This window comes from Diabrotica virgifera, chromosome 2 (genome assembly GCF_917563875.1).
Source record: "Diabrotica virgifera virgifera chromosome 2, PGI_DIABVI_V3a".
Classification (NCBI taxonomy): Eukaryota; Metazoa; Arthropoda; class Insecta; order Coleoptera; family Chrysomelidae; genus Diabrotica; species Diabrotica virgifera.
The window spans coordinates 65,051,062-65,076,916 of record NC_065444.1 but is presented as its reverse complement, the minus strand read 5'-3'; the positions used below and the strand labels follow the sequence as shown (position 1 = coordinate 65,076,916).

The 25,855-nt window shown below is 33.2% G+C and overlaps 3 protein-coding genes and 1 non-coding gene across 4 annotated transcripts; 2 read left to right on the top strand and 2 right to left on the bottom strand.

Annotated features, from left to right (window-relative positions):
• Positions 1-402: 402 nt before the first annotated feature.
• LOC114330081 (PR domain zinc finger protein 5-like) lies at positions 403-1,143 on the top strand. The gene has a single exon (XM_028279394.1). The coding sequence runs from the start codon at positions 403-405 to the stop codon at positions 1,141-1,143; it is 741 nt and encodes a 246-aa protein (XP_028135195.1).
• A 6,712-nt stretch (positions 1,144-7,855) lies between these two features.
• On the bottom strand, positions 7,856-8,396 carry LOC114330091 (PHD finger-like domain-containing protein 5A). Its single transcript, XM_028279407.2, has one exon. It carries the CDS (start codon positions 8,278-8,280, stop codon positions 7,948-7,950), a length of 333 nt encoding a protein of 110 aa, XP_028135208.1. The 5' UTR covers positions 8,281-8,396; the 3' UTR covers positions 7,856-7,947.
• Positions 8,397-8,591: 195 nt separating this feature from the next.
• LOC114330090 (DNA polymerase epsilon subunit 4) lies at positions 8,592-24,972 on the top strand. The gene is made up of 2 exons (XM_028279406.2): positions 8,592-9,004; positions 24,768-24,972. The coding sequence occupies exons 1-2, from the start codon at positions 8,777-8,779 to the stop codon at positions 24,906-24,908; spliced, it is 369 nt and encodes a 122-aa protein (XP_028135207.1). The 5' UTR covers positions 8,592-8,776; the 3' UTR covers positions 24,909-24,972.
• LOC126880996 (U4 spliceosomal RNA) lies at positions 23,835-24,008 on the bottom strand. The gene has a single exon (XR_007696700.1). It is a non-coding gene; the product is annotated as a U4 spliceosomal RNA (small nuclear RNA).
• Positions 24,973-25,855: the final 883 nt, after the last annotated feature.

Below are 25,855 nucleotides of genomic sequence, written 5' to 3'. Positions count from 1 at the left end.
AGTTTTATTGCAATACATTTTTCGTAAAAAAGAAAAGTTTTTTATCTCAGATGTTCTAAAAGCAACCTTAGCGAACGAAATAACAAATAACAATTTTTTAATTACGACAGAGATTATAATTTTAAAATTATGCGTTAATTTTGGCGCGCAGTGTATTTTGGGTGTAAATCAAGCTCTTAAAAATTTCTTTCTAGTTTAATTAGACCTTAGCAGCAGTGGGAGAGGCAGTTTTTTTGTCATCTGTTTTGTTTCGTGGTACTAAGTACGAAGTACCTACCTACCATATCATTGTGAATTTGTAGATACCAATATTTGTGTCGGTCATTTTCAGCGTAAATGTAATTAGTAAGAATAATTAGATTCTTTGATTTTACTAAAGAAAGTACTGGGATAACAGTTAAAATGTCAATAGCAAGTGGTGTTCGGGATAACAAATGTGCTAAGTGTGGTACATCATTCGCAAATAGTTATATTAATATCCAGGAGCATATTGAAGCCAAACACTATTTCCAATGCAAATATTGTTTTAAATCATTTATAACTGTGAAAGAAATAGAGTCTCACGATAAAACCGCTCATTTAAAAATCAAGTGTCCACATTGTGCTGAATATTGCAAATCAAAAAAGCAACTTCAGCGGCATATTGAAGCCAAACATTGCATTAAATGCTCATTTTGTGATGAAACATTTATATCCATTGAAGATGTAACTTTCCACGATAGATACACGCATCTTATAGTGGAGTGTCAATATTGTGATAGTTACTTCAGGTCAGATAAAGGTTTAGATCAGCATATTAAAGTCCAACATTGTTTTCCATGCCCAGGTTGTAGTGAAACCTTTAAATCCGTTGAGATCAGAAATTTTCACGACAAAAATGTACATCTGACGGTTGAGTGTCCACATTGCGATATATTATTTAGAAAAGATGAGGATCTACAGCAGCATATTGAAGACCAACATAAATTTGTATGCAGATGGTGTAAAAAACCATTTAAATCTTCAGAAGAGGAAAATTTTCATCAAGAATGTATACATGTAACATTTGATTGTAGTTATTGCACTTTGTATTTTTCAACAGATAAACAGCTGAAGGAGCATTCAGAGAAACATAATTTAAATAAACCAAAGTATAGATATTAATCATAAATTATTAATCAGCCATTGTAAATTATTAACTATGCAAATTGTTAATTACCATGGTATACAGGGTAGCGAGAAAGTATGGAAACACGGTAATTTCTCGGAAACTGCTTGAACGATTTTTGTAAATTTTGGTAAGTAAGGGTGTTCTAATGCGGCCAATATTATAGTGGTAATTACATTGTTATCAAATCTTCCGTTTTTCTGGAAATCTAATGAACTTTTTTTTATTTTAAATAGAACACCCTATATACTTTTTGCATTTTGAAGTCCATAAAACATACTGATTATTTTTCATGTTATATTCCCTATACGTAAATGCCATAATAATAGTCAGTTTCATAATTTCGAAGTTATTGCTACATTTATTAAAAAAAAATTTAACAAATTATAAAAATAAATTTTTTCGGTCCATTATTTTAGGTTCCTTGGATCATTGGGAACAAAAAAGGTCTTTTGTAATTTTCCTTAAGAGTTAATCATTTCCAACTTATAAACAATTTAAAACTGAAAGAAATCGAAAAATGACGATTTTCTAGGTTTAGAAACAGAAACACAAGTAATAAAATCATTTTATCTACTCTCTCGTGTATTATGTATATTAAGTTTTTAGTTTGTGAAAACTGTCATTATAGATAGCAGTGAGTGAAGGATTTAAAGTGTGCGTGAAGTAACAATATATTTTAAATGGGATTTACTTTTTCGCACTGTTTTTTGGCACACTTTCATATATGTAATCAAATATCCTTAACTTTCGCGTCGTCATGGTGATTACATGTTAGCAATAAATTACAACGAAATTTTGACAATTTTGGTGGTTCTGAAGAAGTTATCATTTTAGAATGTCAACATCCTCTTTGTTTACACATACTGATTTTTTATATAGGTTTAAAGCAAAACTTAATAAATCATATTTTCTCAATATTGAACAGAACATCCTTCATGTCATGTTACTAGTATTTCCTCTTATTGTTTAAGCATTGTGTTTCTCAATCTATCTTTGGGCATACAACTCATTGTCTCATTCTTTTGTCTTAGCACCCAATAATCACATTGTTCCAATCATTAAGAATCGTTTATTAAATATAATAGATTAATAGCATATTTAGGTACTGGATTTAATCCAAGTTTTTCAGTAATTCAGAGATGACGTCTCACCACCAAATGCTCTGATAATGTTGAGTATTTGAAGAAAAAAATATTATTTTTGAAATTACAAAGTATCTAAATTCAAGTCCAAACCTTATGTTATCAGTTACCGACAAGTAATTTGGACTTATTTCATTTTAAAAGATTGTTTTTTAATTAATACAGCATGGTCGCTCGTTCTGTAATAAGTGCTTCATTTTACAATCAAAAAATTATGTTTTAAAATAAAACATGCCAAAAATTCTTATGGGGAGCATATAGAAGAAAGTAACTTAAATTAAGAAACTTCGTAATTTCAAAAATCATATTTTTTATTTGTGATTTTAAGCATTGAAAATCGTCATTTTTCGTTTTTTTCAGTTGTAAATTGTTTTTTAACTCGAAAACGATCAACTTTGGAAAATAATATAAAAAATCTTTTTTGTTTACAATGATCCAAAAAATCTAATAATATAATGTTTGCCTTAGCCGAAAAAATTGATTTTTAGAAGTAAAATGTAGCAATGACTCCGAAATTACGGCATTTAGGTATATGGAATATTAAACAAAAATAATCAGTGACCCATTTGAAATAAGAAAGTTCATTGGATTTCCCGAAAATTGGAAGATATGACAACAATGTAAATATCACCATAATATCGGCCATATCACAATACCCTTATACACCAAAATTTATAAAAATCGTGCTAGCCGTTTCTTAGAAAATTGAGGCGTTCCATACATTAAACTCACTCTGTACATCAACAACTCTATGTTGAACAGTTTTAGTTTTTATAAACCATTGTTTTTATGTTTCAGCAAGGTCACTCTTGCCATGCCACGTCAGATAAGTTCTGATCTTTACTGATGTTTGTGGAGAACTGATTCATCAGGACAACATCAGGGAGAAACAGAATTGATCTGACTTGACAATGGCAAGTGTGATCGAGCTGAAACATCAAAACAATGGTTTTTATAGAAAAAAAAAATTAAATGCGGAGTTGTTGACTATTATAGTTTTGGGTTATTGTTAGTTTAGTTTTAGTATATAAGTTTGTCAAAAAGGATTTTTTTTAAATTTGTTGTTTCATCAAAACTTTAAAATGTTTGTTAGTTTATAATAATTATAGTTACTTTACTTATTACTAATTATAATATTGCTTTACTAAGTAAATATATGTTTTATTTCTCTTTAACTTAAGTAATATAATATAAAATCTATCTGCTGGTATTTTTACTAGATCTTATTGTTATGATTTCGGTACTACTCCAAGGTAGTTATAGGCCTGGATCCCGGGTACCAAAAAAAGTTTATTAATAGCAAGCTGAAAATTTGTTAATAGGTTAATGGTGTCTAGTCGGACAAATTTTGATGTACGGGAACACTGGAAGTTTTAATTGTGGAACAGGTTACAGGTTTCGAATGTCAGAATACGAAAACATCCTATGTATTTTGTCAGACAGAACTTCCAATTTATTTGTCACCCTTTCATTAACCTTTAACTACACGCGCTGGCGTATTTTGTACGCCAGATATAAGAATTCTACTGCAAACATATTTAAAAATTTAATTTTTGACCTTGTTTATCTCTCTAACCTATCACTGGAATGTGCTTTACAATTTGGTTTTAGTTTCGTTATAATCGGCTTTCTGGGAAGATCATAATTTACAGTTTATTATTTGTTGTTTCCGATGGTGGACAATATATACACCACGATTATATTAATATAAGTAGTAATATAAGTACATATTTTAATTGTTTTTTAGTCATTATGGCACAAATTATATTTTTCTGTATAAACAATACTTTTTCTCCTGTAAAAAATCACATTTCAAAAAATTTTTTAATAGTAATTTTATTTATCATGGAATCCAGTTATTCCATGTTTCCAGTTATAAATCCCAATTGGTTTACTGAGAAGGAGCTCCAAGTATTCACTGATGCCGAATAAGGTTTATAACAAACAACTAAGTGTATTTTTTCAAAAAAAAAATAAACAAATCCGCTTTTTTAAGTGTATTTTCTTGTGGCGTATAAAGTACACCACGCGTGTAGTATGCGCGGGTAGTTAAAGGTTAAACTCATATAATTCCTGTCATTTGACATGTATAAAATGCCAAACATATTTTTATCAGACAAACATTTTTTCATATATTATATAAAGTTTGCTATTGAATTAACTTAAAAACAACCTGCTGCTTTCACAATAATAAACTTGTAAGGATGACACGTTCCACAATTAAAACTTCCCCTGTTCCAGTGTTCCCATACATCAAAGTTTGTCCGACTAGACACCTTTAACCTTTAAATTCCCAAGGGTGGATAAAAAATGTCCACCTAATGCATATTCCTATGTGTTCCAAAGTTTTTCAAAAATTATTTATTGCTAAAAAGACAGTCCTTTATCGAATGTTCATTTGGTCCTACCGATATTTTTGAAAATAAAAGTAGTACCTATCTTGAGTTAAATATTGGTGGGCACAAAATGTCCACCCTTGGCAAAACTTGTTACTACAGATTTCTATATAAATTCTCGTTGACAGGAACATAATCCACATAATAATGAAGGTATAATTACAAAATCGACATAATTATCCGTAAGGAGGCTGAAAGGGAGAATGTGAAGAAAATCGACAAATCTGAATTACAGCAGAGCGTCGATTATCCGAACTAATTGGGGGACATGGGTGTTCGGAAAACCGATTTGTTCGGATAATCGAACTATATTGAGATTGTCATACATATTTATCCACAAGTGAATAAAAACCATATTTATATAACTGTATATTTGTTATACCTTGATAATGACAAATAGCAATTAAATAAAAAAGTGCAGTCTTTGCAACAACATATTTTTGGATACACAATTGAAGATATTTTAAGCGTTAATTACTAACGCTTGTTCAGTACTCGAGTGCGGGGCGCGGGAGTTCGGATAACCGGTCGTTCAGTTGATCGACGTTCGGATAATCGACGCTTTACTGTACTTGATTTTACTGGTATTTCAATTTTGATGTACACCGTAATTTTGTTGTAAGGTTTGTACATCGTTTAATTTAATATTTTAGAAGATGCTGTGCTTACTAAGCATTCGATTCTTAAGTTTAATCTATTTCTAACAACTCTCGGTAAATATATTAGCCATTTTCGAGGTGGACATTTTTTACCCACCCTTGGGTATACATGGAACCTACATAAGGTTTTGCGTTTAAGGGTTACGCTATTAACAAATTTTCAGCTTGCTATTTATCAACTTTTTTTTGGTATGCAGGATCCAGGTCTGTAAGTTGCTCTCGAGACTGTGAAATAAAAGAAACTAGGTATATTTACCAAGTTGTTTGGTTAATCCTATAGAACAGCGTTTCCCAACCGGTGGGTCGCGACCCACTAGTGGGTCCCGGGCAGATTTCAGGTGGGTCGCGGCGTGTCTCTTAAAGTAGCTGAATAACGTATATTATATCATCATGGGTCGATGAAAAAACATCAGAAGGTGGGTCGCCGACATAAAAGATTGGGAATCACTGCTATAGAACATTAGTTAATATACACCATCTGATATTGTATTTGGCTGCAATTGCAATGGAAATGCATTTGAAAATGATGGATTTTTGACTAGAAAAAATTTTTTAGCCATAAAATTATGAATGAATTATATTGATAGTTTCCCATCTTTAGATGTATCAGAGAATTAGGATGAATTCACAGGAGATTTTATAAAATTCTGTGACAGTGGTAGTTGAAAAACTCCTCAGATACGTCTAAAGGTGGGAAACTATCAATATAATGTAAAATTATAGGTTTCTATTGATAATTTCCAACCTCTGTAGTTTCATCTCTTTATTTCACAACATATTACGTTTTCCATCTTTTGCGTTATTTTGCTGGTTCTTAGGACACTAATCACGGTATGGAGTTTTGTATACAGTGATGAGCGTGCTAAGAACCGCCAGAATAACGCAAAAGATGGAGTACACATTAAGTTGTGAGATAAAAAGAAATGAAACTAGTGGAGGTGGGAGATTTAGCGATAAAAACCTATACATTTACATTCTACTTATTGTTTCCCACCTTAAAGGCGGGTTGACATTACTAGTGAACAACGAACGTGGCTCACGCTTACGTATTTTGCCCGTGCTATTGTTAGATATTTTATTATCTATTTTCAAACTCGAGCAGTACATTTGTATCTAGGCATTGCATAAATACAAATGTACTGCTCGAGTTTGAAAATAGATAATAAAGTATCTAACAATAGCACGGGCAAAATATGTAAGAGTGAGCCACGTTCGTTATTCACTATAGTTGATTTTTTTACCAAGAGGAGTAAACTAAAAAGACAGATTCACACCCAAGAAAGTTACTAGAAACGTCACCAAATTCATCTTCTTTTTTCGTTGATCATATCAGCTTTCGATGATAATCCATACATATTATATTATACTAACACATCGCTAAAAACAATTGTTTTTATATAAAAGTAGACTAAAAATCTAAAAATTAAAGGAATAATCCAGAAAACACAAAAAATCGCTGATATACTTAATTAACCTGTAAAATGACAGAAGTGCCAAAATTTCATAAATGTCATTAGTGTCAAAATTTAATAATAGTGGAGTAAACTTGCCTGTGGTTGGACCAATTAGAAACAAGCATTACAGCGCGGTAAATTTGAATCACTCCTATTGGTTAAAAAACAAACAATAGGGCTTTTCATTCACAGTCATTTGTTTCGAGCTTCTGTCATGTGTCACATAATATTAATATATCTACGTCATACGTTATTGGTATATACCAAATGATACAAACCAAAGACGTATGGCGTAGATATATCAATATTATGTGACACATGACAGAAGCTCGAAACAAATGACAGTCGATGAAAAGCCCTATAGTAATGTCAACCCGCCTTTGGACATATCGGACGAGTTTGGCAACTGCCACTGTCACAGTGACAGTTTTAGTTGACACTCCTCTGATATGCCTAAAGGTGGGAAACAATAAATATAATGCAAGTGTATAGGTTTTTATCGCTAAATCTCCCACCTCCACTAGTTTCATTTCTTTTTATATCACAACTTAATATGTTTTCCATCTTTTGTGTTATTTTGCCGGTTATTAGCGCTCTCATCATTAGTTGCATTCGCTGGTACAGTGGACAAATTGTCGTCGATAATTTCTAACCTCTTAATATAAATAATACTGTTAATAGATAAATATACAAAGTATATTTACTTTTAATTAATATTAATAACTAATTATTAAATTATACTAGGTAAATATACCTTGTATATTTATCTATTAACGATATTATTTATATCATTGTGCTCATGCATTTTGCTGCTAATTTGTCGCCGACAGGCACTTACTGTATAATGATACAAACAGTGCAACACTAATATAAAAAAAAACTAAGTGATTAGGTTGAATACCATTTTAATTCTTTTTTAACCTTTATTTAAAGAGGTAAAAATTTTAGATTATGGAATAGAAGAAATTATTTTTTATTTATTCTTCTCAAAAGTAAGTTAAATTTTATTTTAGAAAATTAATAAACATAGTCATTGTCATACAAATAAAATACATTTTGAGATAATAAATGTATTAATCAGTGACACCCCTAATTATGTACAGCTATTTAATCATTAATTATTTAAGTATATCAATTAAAACATATTTAACGCTTCTTAAAACCATACTTCTTCCTCTCGTAGAACAGATCAGTCTTTGAACTACCTAAGTTGACGATTTTGGGGCAACCATCTCGATCCTTTTCCTGCATTGTGCATTCTCTGCAATAATAGGCATCAGACACTCCTGGTCCTCCACAGATTACGCATCGTCCTTGATATGAACCATAGTTGCATTCATCACAAATTCTTACTAGGGTGCAGGGTCTAACATAGGAATCACATATAACACATTTACCATCGTCTTTTTCACAAAGTCTTCCGATGGCTACTCCTGGCTGTTTTCGACAGAAAATTAAATCTGGATGATGCTTGGCCATTTTATAGTTTTAGCATACACACACTACAATTTTAAAAGATGATTACAATTAAACTTTTTAACAGTTTGTTTGTCATTTATCCAAAACATAGGTTATAGGTTATGGAAATGACAGTTGACTGATTATTCTTCTCCTTGCTCTTCTTTTTCGTTGATCTATGTTTAAGAGGCTCATAAATTTCGAATATCGAAGTTACGTTTTAATTACAAATACAATTTTGGAAACTAATAAAATAAATTTATTATTGATACTATTACTTGCTAGGTTGTTAAAATAATGGTCTAATTAGTGGTCCAACAAGATGAAGAAAATAACCGGATTCTCCTGTACCTACTCGGCTACTTGTCAATACAACCTTTCCCTGAAAAGAAGTAGATATTAAAACGTCAATCAATTATAAATAATTTTGGCGGAAAAGTAAATAGATTTTAAGGATTTTAACATTTGCTTTTATTCTTATTTTGCTGAATTTTAATAATAATTTAGTAAGAAAATCATGGACGCCGAAGATAATGAGCCAAATTCGAAGCCAGATGAATTGAACGTTGAAGTTGAAGAACATGGTACTGAAGATGAAAATAAAGAGGATGCCGACTTAAAAAAATCTGGTCAAAGAAATCGAATTCTACGTTTGCCATTAGCTAGAATAAAAAATATGATGAAGTTAGATCCTGATTGTACAATTATATCTCAAGACTCATTATTTCTAATTACAAAGGCCACAGTAAGTAATGTACATAGGGTTCTAAAACGTATGCCTTTTGGCATGATTGAAGTAAAATGGTATGTTTATATCTGGGGCTGGTTCACTAAGGGCGGATGTCACAAAACTAGAATTTTACAGGAGAGCCCAACAACCATAAGATGTATGCCTTATGTACACGAAGTATGACTTTGACAAAACTCTATAATTGTAATGGTTGAGCTCTACAGTATTTGTAACCATTGAAATTTGGACATCCGGGTATGGTTCTTTGAATAGAGCTCATTTTCAAGGTACGAACCCGAAAAAGTAAAATTAGCCAAAAATGTGACATTCTCCCTTAGTGAACCAAATCCCAGATATGTGATTAGCCACAGTTAGGTTATAATGACAATTACATATTTTACCTGAAAAACCACGTTTCGTTTTCCACTTCCAGCTGAACTAGAGAGGGAGAGGGATAATGTATTGACAACCAAAACCAAACTAAATGTATATATTCGTTGGTATCAGCTATCACGCTACTAACACTATGAACAGATAATACCTACTTCCAACTCAACAGTGATTTCTTTAACACTTTCGGTGCCCATCTAGAACAAGCGCCACTTGGCTTGTACCACATACTTAAATCGTTTATATAGAAACATAGTAACTACTGGTACCCTCTATGAAACTATTGTGATAATACTAGTGCCTGAGGGGTACCGAACAAGTTAAAGTCCTAAAATTTAATTTTTTAAGTTTTTTTGGATTATGATTGAATTATTCTCTCAAATCTTCTCTTTCCAACGATATATAACACATTATAGTAGAAAATATCCATGGACACAAAATTATTAATTTTTTGAACCTCTGCAGTCAACTTACTGTGTACCAGTAAATGGCACAACCAGGATGATCCTAAGGGTGGGGGAGGTTATAACTACAGTTTAAGCTCAAAGTAATCCAAATGGGAATGGGTTATAACCCCCAAAACATCCCCTCATTACGCCACTAGCACCAGTAGATTTCTTTATGCAGCCATTCTCAACCTTTTTGAGTGATGTACCACCTATAGGTATTTTTATTATTTTTGGTACCACCTATATTTTTAAATTGTATTATCAATACTTAATAAGTGATACTATTTTAATTTTTTCTGTGTTTTGTGTACCACCGCCAATAATGATATGAGAACAGGGATAATGTTCAAAATCAAATCAATGAAAAACAGGGAAACTTACGGTTTTTTTAGTACAAATATCTTTGAGATTATGGAAAAAGCTTTAAAATGACGTATTACAAAGTTTGATATACTCATTTATTGTTAATATCATAGCCACCTTTACTTAACAAGCCATGAAGTTGAAATTTGGCAACATCTATTGGTAGACCGATTAATTCTGACAGTTCTCATTTGTTTTTAAATAATTTTCACTGTATTTACAGAGAAACTGAAATATTTTACAATATTTCGTGCTCCAAATTATAAAGAACATTTAAAGGTATGTTATTAAGATGATTTTAGTTCAATATAATATATTTTTATATAAACTTGCGTGCATATAGAAATCCGTCCACTTAAAAATTTTGTCATTTTTAATGTCTTATATTTCCTAAATCTGTTGGCACATTTAAGTGATTTTTTAATATGTTATAGCCTAATTCTTTTACAATACCGCTGTAATAATATTGTTGCCAACCAGTTAAATTTTTATGGTGTACCGGGCATTTATAAAATACTGAAATTAAAACCCAACTATAGACTCCGGTTTTCTTAACATTCTGTTTTTTTGATTAATTCGCTTATGTTTAACAACTAGATTTGTTCTTTATCAATTCAGGGTGTTTCTAAATAAGTGCGACAAACTTTAAGTGGAAAGGAACAAAATGTAAAATTTTGACACCTGTATTTTAAATGTAATCATTTTTTTCAAATCCTGAGAAAACTAATAAGTATTTTTGAAAAATTTAAACGCAGAAGGAAAGATTACTTTATTGCCGAGGGCAGAAAGTCGTCCCTTAGAATGAATAAAATGTTTTTTTAATGACATATTTGAAACTAAAAATCACATTAAATTTTCTTAATTTTTCACCCCTGTAACTTATTAAAATAAACATAGAAGTTTTCAGGGACTTTCGGCCCTCTGTCCTAACGTAATCTTTCATTTTGCGTTTAAATTTTTCAAAAATACTTATTAGTTTTCTTAGGATTCGAAAAAAATGAATCCCGTTTGTATTCTTGTTATTGCTTTTTTTTTGTATAATAAACGTTACTTACAAGGAATTACTTTTAATATTATTTTGTACAAACTTCTAATTAATAATATTTTCTTATTCGACTCAAAAAATACTATAAATTTTACCAGAATTTGTACTTTAAAATCATAGTTTCGAAAGCGGTAGTCCGATAGTCGGACTACGGACGTCATCAATTGCGACGTTGCCTTTTTCTCTTCATGGCTTGTAAAGTAAAGGTGGCTATGTTAATATACATAATTGGGAAAAAAGTCGGAATTGCAAAAAAAATATTTTTGCGATAACTGTTGTAAAAATTAGTGAACAGCTTTGAAATTTTTCAAATTTTTGTCAAATGAGGGTTTTTTGGTGCTTATATATATAATGTTCTTGAACTCCTAAGTGGAGCATAGAGCTTCAGTGAAAACGCGCCATCGGGTTCTATTTTGCGCTAGGGCCTTCACCTCATTCCAAGACTTTCCTTCACTTCTTATCTCGTCCATGATGGATCTTCTCCAAGTTTGTGCTGGGCGACCTCTTTTTCTTTTTCCTTGGGGATTCCACTTTAGGGCAGTTTTTGCAATACTGGAACTATCTTTTCGGAGTGTGTGACCTCCACCCCCACTTTCTGGATTTTATTTCATTTTCTACCCTATTTTGTTGGGTCAGGTGTAGCAGATCTTCGTTTCTGATGGTGTTTGGCCAGAAAATACGCACAATTCTTCGTAGACATTTGTTAACAAAGACCTGCAATTTGTCTGTAAGGGATTTTGTCACTTTCCAGGTTTCACATCCATAGGGTAGAACAGACATAACATTTGACTGGAATACTCGGATCTTTGTCCTTGTAGTATATTCCCCAGACCTCCAAACAGGGTTAAGCATGCTGAATGCTTGTTGAGCTTTTCGTATCCTCATACGAATATCGTTTTCTGTACCTCCGCTTTCTGTTATGACACTTCCAAGGTACGTGAAGTTTTCCACATTTTCAATCTGCATGTTGTCAATATTAAATAGCGTGTTGTTCCTTGCGTTTATTCTCATGGATTTGGTTTTACTAATATTGATTTTTAAACCTATTTTATTGGCCTCAGTGGATAGTGTTTCCAATTGGTCGGCCACATCCTGGAACCTTTGTCCTAACAGGCAGATATCGTCGGCGTATTCCAGATCACTTAGGCGTGTGGTTAACGTCCATCGTATCCCTTTTGTGTCGAAGTCTAATTTGGAGAGAACATAGTCTAGAGCTATGTTAAACAGAAACGGGGAAAGCACACATCCCTGTCTGACTCCAGTAAGTACGTCAAATTCGTCACTGTTGATCCCATTGTGTCTCACGCTGCACGTCACCTCAGTGTACAGCGACTTTATAATCGAAATTATTTTATGTGGAATGTTTCTTAGCTCTAAAATTTTCCATATAGCAGCATGCGATAGGCTGTCAAAGGCACGTTCGAAATCAACAAAAACCATGTATAGAGGTGTGTTCCATTCAACCGATTGTTCCATTATTACCCTCACAGTATTAATGTGATCTATGCAGGAAGATTCTGGCCTAAAACCTGCTTGATTTGCTCGAAATTCAACCTTGTTTGTTAATCTTTTATGTACGATGGTCGTAAAAATTTTATTTATGAAGGTAAGCAAGGTTATTCCTCTCCAATTTTTGCACAGTGTGAGGTTGCCCTTTTTTGGAAGCTTAATAATGTTACCTTTTTTCCAGCCCGCTGGAATGCGGTTTGTTTCCCACACCTCTCGGACTATGGGGAGCAAAAGTTCAGCGGTTAGATGCGGGTCAGTTTTAAGTAGTTCGGCAGCAATGTTATCGATTCCCGGGGACCTGTTATTTCTCAGAGATTTGATAGCTGTTATTATCTCCGTTCTGGAAGGGGACTCGCAAGATATATGCAAGTCTATATTCTGAGGGCGTTCAACAATTTCATCTGCGTTATCCCTGGGCGTGCCTAGCATCTCCTGAAAGTGCTCTTTCCATCTCTCTACTTGGTCATCCGTTGTAGTAAGTAATTCACCTGTCTTGGATCTTACAATGTTCGAACAGTTAGGCCCATTTTTTGTTAATCGTCTAGTAATTTGGTACAGCTCTCTAGTCCTGTTGTGTTGTGCAGCTGTTTCTGCTTGTTTTGCCAGTTCTTCAGCCCACCTTCTTTTGTCTCTTCTTGCATTTCTTTTAACTGCTTTATTTAGTGTTTTATATTCTTGTTGTCGGTTCGTTTTTTCTTCTACAGTTCTTGCTTGCAAGATATCTTTTTTTCGTTGTTGTCTTTCCTCGATAAGATTCCAAGTTTCATCTGATATCCATTCCTTTCTATCTTTCTCTTTTTTACCCAGTTTGTCTTCAGCTATTTCTGTCAGAATATTTGCCAAGTCTTCCCAGCTATTTACTTCACGTTCTCTCGTTTTTATTTGAAGCTCCTCCCTAAACATGTGTTTGCCTGGGAGCGTTTTTAATTTGTTTAGATTATATGTGGGTCTGTTGGTATTTCCTGTGGTTTTGTTTTTTGCCATCTTGATTTTAATGGTACCAATTAACAGATGGTGGTCACTTGCGATGTCTGCTCCTCTTTTATTTCGTACATCAAGAAGGGATGATCTCCATCTTTTTGATATGGCGATGTGGTCTATTTGATTTTCTCTTGTATGACCAGGTGCAGTCCATGTTACCTTGTGAATATTTTTATGTGGGAAGATGGTTCCACCAATAACTAAACGATGATTGGAGCAAAAATTTGTAAAGCGTTCTCCATGTTCATTCATCACTCCCAGGCCATGTTTGCCCATTACGGTTTCTAAATTAATATTGTCTTCTCCAACTTTAGCGTTCATATCGCCCATCACTATTAAAATATCGCCTTTGTTTACTTGTTGGGTCGTTTGTTCTAGTTGTTCGTAGAAAATGTCTTTATCTTCGTGGAGAGATGTGTTCGTAGGAGCATAGCACTGAATAACTGTTATCTTACGGTATCTGGTATAAAATCTGGCAGTCATAAAGCGGAGAACATACCAACGCGATCTCGGCGCGATGGCGTTCACGATCGCGATCGCGATACGACTCGTCTCAAACAATCAAGTGGATCCGCACATACTTGTCGCGACCTGTTGGCGATCAAAGGAATTTGTGCAGCGTTCTGACGGCGATCGCGGCGATATAATTAGTTAGCTAGCGTTCAGAACTCAGCAGTGGTGCAACGTTTCAAATAAAATGGATATCGAAAAACTTATTGAAATTGTAAAAAAACATGATATATTGTTCGACATGTCCCACCCAGATTATAAGAACGTGCGTATTAAAAATAAAATTTGGGATCAGATTGGAAATGAATTAAATATAAAAGGTAAGTACTGTTTTTTATTTGTTTGGAATTATAAATTACTAAAATAAGTAACGAATTTTTCACGTATTTCAAAAGCTTCGTTTACTGCTCTTCTTCCGTCAACCGCCAGTTTATCAACTACTGGTAAAGGAATATTAGAGTTTTCTTGTAAATGCAAAAATTGCTCGTCAGTGTTTCTTGTGCGCAGCAAATTGTCCAATCAACTTTAACTTCTAGTGGTCTAAAAAATAGACGCCATTTATGTGCCAATATTCCAAAGGCATTTTCCACTACGCGTCGAGCTCTGCATAGATGATAATTAAATCTCTCTTTGCTCTTGTCATTTCGTGCCTGTCTATAAGGAAATGGCCTCATTAAGTAAGGGCTTAGTGTAAAAGCTTCATCGCAAATTAATACACATGGAATCTCTTCATTTTCATCAGCTAATGGTCTGTTGGGTGGTATATTCATGGTTTCATTTGCAAATTTTCTGCCCATAGCTGATGTCTCAAAAATACCACCGTCACTATTTTACTGCGTCACTGGGTCAACAATTGCCATAAGAACTATGGAAAATTTTTTTAAATAGGAAAAGTAATTTGATCCACTCTTCTGGGGACATCTGATGGTCACGTGTTTGCCATCTATGCTTCCTAAACAATTGGGGAACTGCCATACATTTTTGAAGCCTAGGATTGATTTTTCCCATATTTCTTCTGTTGGCTCTGGCATATAAATCGGTTGTAACCGGTTCCATATAGCTTCAGATGTTTCATACAATGGTATGAGAATTTTGCTCGCAGAATAACAAAAATATAAATATCTTTATTTTTATATAAGTTTTCTTGTAAAAATTATTTTCTCTCCTAGATTTGATATATTCGAATAATTTGTTTAACGTATTTTGTATGAATAAATAAAAAATATGCTTACTATCTATATATTATTAATCATTGATACTCTATATACGAACGACAGCGAATGGGGGTTGACGGCTCTCTAACAACAGACATAGAAAGAAAACAGCTGATATGGTACGGACACGTCCAGAGGATGGATAACTCAAGACTCCCTAAAATAATTATGCAATGGGTACCACCAAACCGCAGAAAGAGAGGAAGACCCAAGAAATCTTGGAGAGAGGGAGTAACGAAGGCGATGAGCGCAAGAGATCTTAGAGAGGGCCAATGGGATGATAGAGTGTCATGGAAATTAGGCATCGGACAACGTCGCAAGACGTTTTAAAACCGATTGATAGATAGATACTCTATATACTCTATAACATTGATTTGCAACGAAAAAGCATGCAGAATTTTGTAGTACCTTAAAGTAACAGCTAGTCGTTCTGTGGCATCAACTGATTCCCTAAAATTTGTTTGTTGTTTGGTGATGTCATTTTTTATCAGATCTAAAATTTCATCAAAACTTTCAAAATTCATTTTGTAATATGTATAGAAACGGTTCTCATCTCTGCGAAGTTCCGGGTACAATTTATGAAATTCTCCTTGTTGCTTCCGCTTCAGGTTAATATCATGTACCCAAACATCTCTTCTTTTTTTGCAAAATAAACTACCTAAATAACTGCATATTTAAATGGACAAAAATAGAACGCCCTCGGATAGGACTTTTCAACGATTCTCATTTGTTTCGAGCTTCTGTCATATGACGTATAATCCGTGTATAATATTAATATACGACATATGATAGAAGCTCGAAACAAATGAGAATCGTTGAAAAGCCCTATACCTTTAATTAAATTTCTTTCTTTTTCGGAATTGATTATGTTACATACCTTCGAATTTGATTGAATTGCCTTTCTTCATCCAACAATACTGCAACAAGCAATGCTTCTTCTTCTTGTAAATGCACATTGTATGTACTATAATATAAATCCAACTGTATTATTGAATAATTTTATACTAATGAAATCGCAGGTCGCTATCGCGCCGATGTGTTCGCTGTCTACAGAAACCGAGATCGCCATCGCGACCGTGGACGCGATCGCGATCGTGATCGCTTAGATGTGTTCTCCGCTTAATTCTGTCATTAATGGGTTTCCATGAAATGAGGCTTTTTTTGGCTTGTTTACTGAGTAGAAGACCCACTCCGCTCTCGTGACTTCCATTTTCTTTACCACTATATAATAGAAGTTCTCCTGTTTGGGTATGATGTTCACCATTGCCCAACCATCTTACTTCCGATAGACCAACAAAGCTCAATTTATATCTGTTTAATTCTTTTACTGCTTGAGCCAGTTTAGAAATCTCATACAGAGTTTTAACATTCCAGCAACCAAATCGTGTCCGTGTTTTCGGTGATGCCAAAGTCGTCAACATTTGATCCGTCCGGTTTGTTTCTACCAAAGTTTCAGTAATAATATAAAATTTAAGATGGGTAGGTTATTGGTCTTCCGCACCCGAGTCTGGTGCCGGGGCTGCCGACTGTAGCTTCCAGACAAGCCTCAGGGGGTAGTGGTCCTGGAGGTGGCAACGACATTTCCTTCGTGCGAGTGCGTGTTTCTTATAGGAGTGCGTGTCAGGTTTGGACGTTCGGAACGTAGTTTGATAGGTTGCGCGACATGTACATGCCCCGCTTCCCCCACGTCCAGACGGCCCTTGCCATTCACCCACGGACAAAAGGACTCCAATCTCACGCGGGGTGAGTTGGAGGTGGGTATCGGGGTTTGGTCGTTGAGGGTTAGGTGTCGACAGGATTTCAAGGAAGAGGACAGCGGAATGCTGCTCCTGTCGCCTTTTACGATCAAGTCAGGAGATACTGTGGGTGAATTCTACTAGGGCGGCCCGCATCCCACACGGGTCTTTGGTGCTTAATATGTGATAAAAATTTCAAAGCGATTCATTAAATTGTTTAAATTTTATTCAAATTGTTTATCCCAGAGAGCATTTTTTTTGCAATAACATAAGTCAGAAGAAAATGAAGTTAGAACCATTCCACAGGTGTCAAATGAAAGAGCATGAGCTATATTTTCAACCTGGTTTAAAAAAGTGAATAAAAAATGCATTTATTCGTAATAAATAATTATGCAAAAGTATCGTAAATCTTTCCTTATAAACTTTTTATTTTGTTATATAAGAAATTATACTTATTTATTACAATTTTTTATCAATTATGATATAGATAACATTACTTGGTAGTTGTGCACTTAAAAATTGACGATACTTTTGCATAATTATTTATTACTAATAAATGCATTTTTTATTCACTTTTTTAAACCATGTTGAAAATGTAGCTCATGCTCTTTCATTTGACACCTGTGGAGTGGTTCTAAGGTCATTTTTTCTGACGTATGTTATTGCAAAAAAATGCTCTCTGGGATAAACAATTTGAATAAAATTTAAACAATTGAATGAATCGCTTTGAAATTTTTATCACATATTGGTACCAAAGAACCCTCATTTGACAAAAATTTCAAAGCTGTACACTAATTTTTATAACAGTTATTGAGAAAATATTTTTTTTTTTGCAATTCCGACCTTTTTTCGCAATTATATTAACAATAAATGAGTATATCAAACTTTGTAATACGTCATTTTAAAGCTTTTTCCATATTCTCAAAGATATTTTTACTAAAAAAATCATAAGTTTCTCTGTTTTCCGTTGATTTGAAAAAAAGGAGAAAATGCCATTTTTTGACAGTTAATTGTTTATAAATAAAAATGGCCGCTAGATCCTACGCAGGAAATAGAAATAATTTGTTCCTATATGTATTACCTGTCGAAAAAACGCTTCAGTACCCTGGCTGCTGAAGTGTCATGAACAGGGTATATTTTTGTCTTATTACCCTGGCCTACTAGTGTGTACATCAACACTAGTTACTTGAAACAGGGTTAAAGATGTAAATGGTGCCGGAACCTGTCCGAAAGGATCTCCCCGGCAAAAATGCCAAACGATATTATATATATATAATATAAATATCTATATTTTATTTATTTATTATTTATTGATGGACTGAAGTCCATTAGTACATAATACAATTAAAATGTCACACAAACTAGGAAAACAATTCAAAATAAGATCTAAATGGTAAATGCGGAGATAATAGGGAGTTTTTGTTGCTACGTAACGTACGCATCTCCGTATACGTAAAGCAACTAACGTGTCGTAGAGGATGAATGTTAAAATAGGTAGTTTTTGTAACTGCCTTAACGTAACGTAAAGCAAATCGTAAAGTCACTTTTAAATTCCGTTGACATTCAAAAAAATAAAACAATGTTCACACAATATACAATTAATATACAAATGTAAAAAAAGATAAATGAATAATGAAATTGTATGGTTTTAATTGCTTCTATTTAAATATAAAAATATTATTTTTCCTTAGGTTAAAATTTTTTTATTTTTGTTTATACCTACTTTTTAGTTGTAAATTATTGTATACCTACATCAGAATTCCAGTAGGTATAATGTAAATAGTGTGGTAATATTTATTTGAAAATTTTACTGAAACTAGGTCATTTGTTTATCTAGTTATTAATTGTGGTGATCACTGTATTTCTTAAATTAATACAAGATTTGTTTGTTTTGCTTTATTAATAGACAACTTAAAAACAATAAAATTTTAAATCTATTATGAAGTTCCAATTTCCAATTACAAACAGAATAATTTTACTCAAATAGACTAAACCAATAACCAATATAACCTTAAAATGTTTATAAACGGATAGTACGCTGATGAAATGTTCATTTGGTAGGTAATCGGGCAAGATTCTCGTGTGCATTCGGTGACTTTCGGCTCGATAGGGATGCGTATGAACCTAACGTACCAGCCCGTAACCTTAGGTAATACGTATCGCGATACGGGAGTTCAACCATTAATGCGCAAGCGTATATGTCAAAAAGATGCGTTACGTTTACGTATTTGTGTGCACAAAAACTCCCTAATAGGGAGTTTTTGTTGCTACGTAACGTACGCATCTCCGCTCTGAGCTTCGCTGGTGGCGCTGCTAGCGGATTACTGGAATTATCTTTCACCGGTAATTTTTAAATTTATTATTTAATTGTTATCGCTAACATTTACAACGCAAAAAATTAATTAAATTGTAATCGATTTTTTTAAGATTTTGCTAATCATTTTGACGTTCTATTGATAAAATATGAATTTCTTACTTCGGATACTTTCACAATTATCGTGTAGATGGCGCTAAGATTTTTAGATTAAATTATAATTACATATTACGGAACATTAAAAAAACTTAAATTCAGTATTTAAAACGTAAGTATATTTAAGGTAAAAATATATACGACAGCTTTGACCAACTAATATTTTTTATAATTAATGTTTTTAATTTTAATTTCACATTAATCACTTTGACATTTATGTCAAATTTCCGGTAAACGTTTACAGACTTGCCACTACTGGCGCTCGAGAATTTGTAAATATCCCCTCTACGTACGAGCTCACAGCGGATACGTAAAGCAACTAACGTGTCGTAGAGGATGAATGTTAAAATAGGTAGTTTTTGTAACTGCCTTAACGTAACGTAAAGCAAATCGTAAAGTCATTTTTAAATTCCGTTGACATTTAAAAAAATAAAACAATGTTCACACAATATACAATTAATATACAAATGTAAAAAAGATAAATTAATGATGAAATTGTATGGTTTTAATTGCTTCTATTTAAATATAAAAATATTATTTTTCCTTAGGTTAAAATTTTTTTATTTTTGTTTATACCTACTTTTTAGTTGTAAATTATTGTATACCTACATCAGAATTCCAGTAGGTATAATGTAAATAGTGTGGTAATATTTATTTGAAAATTTTACTGAAACTAGGTCATTTGTTTATCTAGTTATTAATTGTGGTGATCACTGTATTTCTTAAATTAATACAAGATTTGTTTATTTTGCTTTATTAATAGACAACTTAAAAACAGTAAAATTTTAAATCTATTATGAAGTTCCAATTTCCAATTACAAACACAGAATAATTTTACTCAAATAGAGTAAACCAATAACCAATATAACCTTAAAATGTTTATAAACGGGTAGTACGCTGATGAAATGTTCATTTGGTAGGTAATCGGGCAAGATCCTCGTGTGCATTCGGTGACTTTCGGCTCGATAGGGATGCGTATGAACCTAACGTACCAGCCCGTAACCTTAGGTAATACGTATCGCGATACGGGAGTTCAACCATTAATGCGCAAGCGTATATGTCAAAAAGATGCGTTACGTTTACGTATTTGTGTGCACAAAAACTCCCTAATAATGTGTTTGCTAATTTAATAGTTTTACAGAGATAGGAACTTGAACCATAGTTTGTACAGTTAATGACTTTGTGGAAGGTGGCCACAGAACGGGTGGTTCTTGAAGATATACGTAGACCAATTTTATTTAAGAGTGAGATACACAATTTATGACCATGAATTAAGTTATATAAGAAGCAAAGATCTTTATGTTGATGACGACTCTGTAATGAGTCAAGTCGAATAATTTGCAGTAAAGACTCATAACTTTGACCAGTGAAATGCATCTTATAAGCATAATAGCATAATAACGTAAGAATTTACGCTGAACTTGTTCGATTTTATTAATGTAACAATTATATTGAGGTGACCAAACACATGATGCATAATCTAAATGTGGTCTAACCAAAGAACAATAAAGAAGTTTTAAAGAACGACCAGTCGTAAAGTCATAGCTCTGTTATAGTTGTATAGTCATAGCATTTATGTTGTTAAACCATGAAAGAATAAAAATAATTACAGAAAGCCATAATTTATTTGTATGTCAGCCAAAAATAATTACAGAGAGCCGAATTGCAAACAAACTCTCGTGCATCTGCCTAATAATTGAAATTTGACATACATTGACAATGTTGCCAGATTTATAATTGATTTTTACGTAGTGAAAATGCAAAATGTATATTTGAAAGAATAATGTAAAGGTATACAAATTTGAAATGTATAATATGTCTTTATGTTGGTACTTACGTTTATTCTTCTTTATGTTCATTTTATATGATTTTGGAAGTAGTTTTATATTTGTATAACACTTTTTGTTGTAATTTTCGATTTTCCATGAATTTTTTCCTTTTTTTGAGTCTTTTTTGGACGTATTTTGTTTCAACAAGAAAAAACACAAAAAAGCAAAAAAAATGTTATATTTATAATATAGGGAGCGTTCAAGTATTACGTAATGCGATTTTTGAAGATTTTTGACCCCGCCTCCCCCCCTACGTAATTCACTATAATGGGCGTTTAACTATTACGTAACGCAATTTTTGAAGATTTTTGCCCTCACCTCCCAACCTTCGTTACATGAGAATTTTAAATAGTAGTAGGTATACAAGAGTCTTTATGCTTGTAGTTACAACCCGCCATTTTATTTCAACAAAAATACGACTTCACTAGACAAAAGACAAACGAACAAAGAAATGATCCCTTCAAGGTGTCAAATTTACGTTAATTATGCGTGTATCATGAGTTTTCTCCAATGAAAGTCACATTCACTTGGTTTTAGATAAGCCAAATGTTATTGTCCAGAAACTGCTACATGGGATGTGCTTGTAACGATTTGGTGTGAAATATTAGGAAATGATATGCTAGATCCATATTTCATTAAGGATTTATTTATGCAAACTTCATTTACCTTTTACCTCCATTACCTTCATTTACCTACCATTCTGTGATATGCATTTTGCTATTTTTAGTTCTTCATACGGAACTTGCTGGTAAAGATGAAGTAAAGAGAATATATCAGTGGTTAATACACAACCATGCCTTCAGGCTCATTGCTATTTTTAGTTTTTCAGACAGAACTTGTTGGTAAATATACAAATATTGAATGAAACTGGAGAATGTAGGTAGGTATATGAGAATTGTTTGGTCCCTTCATGTTATTTTATTCCAGAATTTTTATTGGATATTACAACTAAATTATATTTCTTGGAAACGGTCCCACATGAGAATTTTAAATAGTAGTAGGTATACAAGAGTCTTTATGCTTGTAGTTACAACCCGCCATTTTATTTCAACAAAAATACGACTTCACTAGACAAAAGACAAACGAACAAAGAAATGATCCCTTCAAGGTGTCAAATTTACGTTAATTATGCGTGTATCATGAGTTTTCTCCAATGAAAGTCACATTCACTTGGTTTTAGATAAGCCAAATGTTATTGTCCAGAAACTGCTACATGGGATGTGCTTGTAACGATTTGGTGTGAAATATTAGGAAATGATATGCTAGATCCATATTTCATTAAGGATTTATTTATGCACACTTCATTTACCTTTTACCTCCATTACCTTCATTTACCTACCATTCTGTGATATGTATTTTGCTATTTTTAGTTCTTCATACGGAACTTGCTGGTCAAGGGCGGATCCGGGACCGATTTTCGGGAGGGGCCATGAACTTTTTTTGGGGAGGGGGCCGTGGGTACGGGGGGGGGGGATTTTTTAAAATTAGGGTTACAATGGTGAGTTTTAAGGCACTTCTCATACACTTTTACCGTGTGTGAAAGTGCCTTAAAATTCACCATTCCTGCCGTAGTACCGATTCCTACACATTTCTTCTTATCCAAGTGTAGTTCTTTCAACAAGATTAATAATACCGTTTTCCCAATGCTTCTCCTGTCAAGCCTTGTTCTTCCCTCTTTCTTGATTTTTAGGTTCTTATAAGCGTCAATGAACTTGACAAAGTCTTCACGAATGTTGTTATTGTATCAAATGTCTGTTGTTGTATATTAAATTTAGGGAAAACTTTTCCACTTGGAATACGTCTGTCGTTTCGTCAAATATGACAGGGTAATAATTTGCACTTTGAACCTCATCCATTATTTGTTCAATTATTTCTTCACCTTAACATTAATTGATTTTGACTGGTGCTACTAATGTATGTTGCTCAGAAAGATGCTGTGGATAGGTGTTATTTAAAAGTCTTATCTCCTGATGCGATTTTAAACCTTAACAATTCCCCTCATTGCTAGGTCCAGCATCTTCGTCCAGAAGCAGAAGGCCATCATCACGATGGTCTCTTAGAGGGATATTTTGTCGACCTATAACACGAACACTATAGACCCTACTCTTGGTCATAGTCTTTCTTTATTTTTTTGTATCTGTTTAGACCTCTGAGAGTCTATCTGCTTAATGACTGACTTTTGAGAGTTGCGATAACTTTGTAGAAAATCCAGCTCAACCTGAACGCACCTTGTGGTATAATGTTTTTTCATGGGTTTGTTGGCTCCGTCTTTGCTCATGAGTTTGGCGAAATATGTTAAAGGTTTAGTGACAAGGCTTTGGGCTGTCATCCCTTTATTGTGACCATATTTTTCATTAGAAAAAAAAACGCAATATTTGTAAAACCATTCCTTTTCACTGGTGCTAGTGACCCAAGTAATGCTTCATTTCTTTTTTATTCTATTTGTGTATAGAAGTTTTCAACTAGCAATAATCGCACCTCGGAAAAACCTCATTGGTTACGATATCGCCACTGCGCAAAGCTTGTTCTCCACTTACCTCGACACCGTAAGGTACAAGAGGACGGCTTAAGTAAGTAAGTTGTGTATAGAATATGGAAATTGATACGATTTTGATGGCTGTAAAGGTCGTTCTAACAATTGGCCCTTTGTAAAATTATCAACAGTTTGATTTATAAAACATCCTTTGTCATTCTTGAAGCTTCCGTTACTGCCTTTGTTCAATTCTATCCAGAAAACATATTTATCCCGTTTTGTACATATATATGAGTTTGAAATTAAAAACATTTGAACTGCAAATATTTAAATTTATATTATTTTAAATTCTCGGATGGGGCCATGGCCCCCATGGCCCCCTCCCTGGATCCGCCCTTGTTGCTGGTAAAGATGAAGTAAAGAGAATATATCAGTGGTTAATACACAACCATGCCTTCAGGCTCCTTGCTATTTTTAGTTTTTCAGACAGAACTTGTTGGTAAATATACAAATATTGAATGAAACTGGAGAATGTAGGTAGGTATATGAGAATTGTTTGGTTCCTTCATGTTATTTTATTCCAGAATTTTTACTGGATATTACAACTAAATTATATTTCTTGGTCTACTATATATCCAGATATTTTTAAGATCGAACTTTAACCACTCTAATTTATAACGCCCATATTTCAAGGCTTTGTTCCTGTAAAAAGTATATTTTGTCCCACCCTCCTCGTTTCTTCTAAAATTATTTTCTGTTATTGTATGTATTGAGTTATGTATGGGGTACTATAAGAGTTTTATTTTTAGGAAATGTTTATTGAATTTATGGCCGAAGAAGCTAGCAAACAATTAAGTCATGGAAAACGTAAAACTGTATTGAAAAGGGATGTTGACATTGTGATTGAAAATAATCCTAGTTTATGTTTTTTAGATGGAGCTTTAGAATAATTAGATTATTATTTTATAATATTTTTAGGTTATATTTTTTATAAATAAATGTTAAAATTTTCAATGCTTTGACTACTCTTCTGAATGTTCATTCTTTAACCTATTATTCGGCCATTTGTAGGTGGTGTTGGTGAAACTTTCTCCCTGTGCAATAATATGGTTCACATCTTCCACGTATTGTGTCAAATTGGTTGATCAACGAGGGTGTTCGAGCACCATGTCGAGCACAATCCTCAAACCTCAATCCTATTGAACATGTATGGGACATGCTTCAACAACCAATCATTACGCATATAAGCAACTTATACAGGGTGTTTGGGTAAAGAATTGGCCACAGCTTAACCTTAGATTCCTGAGCTTATAATAGGTCGATTTAAGCTAACTTACCTTAGTACGAAAGTTGATAATAACTGAAATACAGGGTGTCAAAGTTAAACTTTTATTTTATTTATTCTTGAATATTTCCTGACAGGCATGGGATAATAACACGAAATTTGGTAAGCGGGGTTTTTTGGGATGAGAAATCTAAATTCGCCACAAAAATGATGTATTATCCAGAGAGCGCCACATACATCTTTCAGCGCTCATTTAAAACATTCAATTTTTTTATCCCCCACTCTACATACTTTTTGAATCAAAAGTTTTATTCTCTTGATATTTTTATTTAAAAAAGGTATACTATATTCATCTCGCTAAACTCAACCGTTTTCGAGATAAAATCATTTTAAAACTGCGAGGCAACATAATTTTTTGCATAATATCATTGTAGCTACACCCGAAAAATAATTTAAAACCATAAAAATTTTCAAATGGAATTTGCGATGCAATGGCATAAATATGAGAACTGGCACAATTTTTTTGGTTTTAAGTTATTTTTCGGGTGTATCTACAATGATATGCAAGAACTTATGTTGCCTCGCATATTTAAAATGCGTTTATCTCGAAAA

Excerpts from the sequence above, each read along its gene's own strand:
- LOC114330081 (XM_028279394.1), top strand. The coding sequence starts at position 403 with ATGTCAATAGCAAGTGGTGTTCGGGATAACAAATGTGCTAAGTGTGGT.
- LOC114330091 (XM_028279407.2), bottom strand. The coding sequence starts at position 8,280 with ATGGCCAAGCATCATCCAGATTTAATTTTCTGTCGAAAACAGCCAGGA.
- LOC114330090 (XM_028279406.2), top strand. The coding sequence starts at position 8,777 with ATGGACGCCGAAGATAATGAGCCAAATTCGAAGCCAGATGAATTGAAC. Across the intron at positions 9,005-24,767 it reads TTCTAATTACAAAGGCCACA|GAAATGTTTATTGAATTTAT; the intron begins GTAAGTAATGTA and ends TTTTATTTTTAG.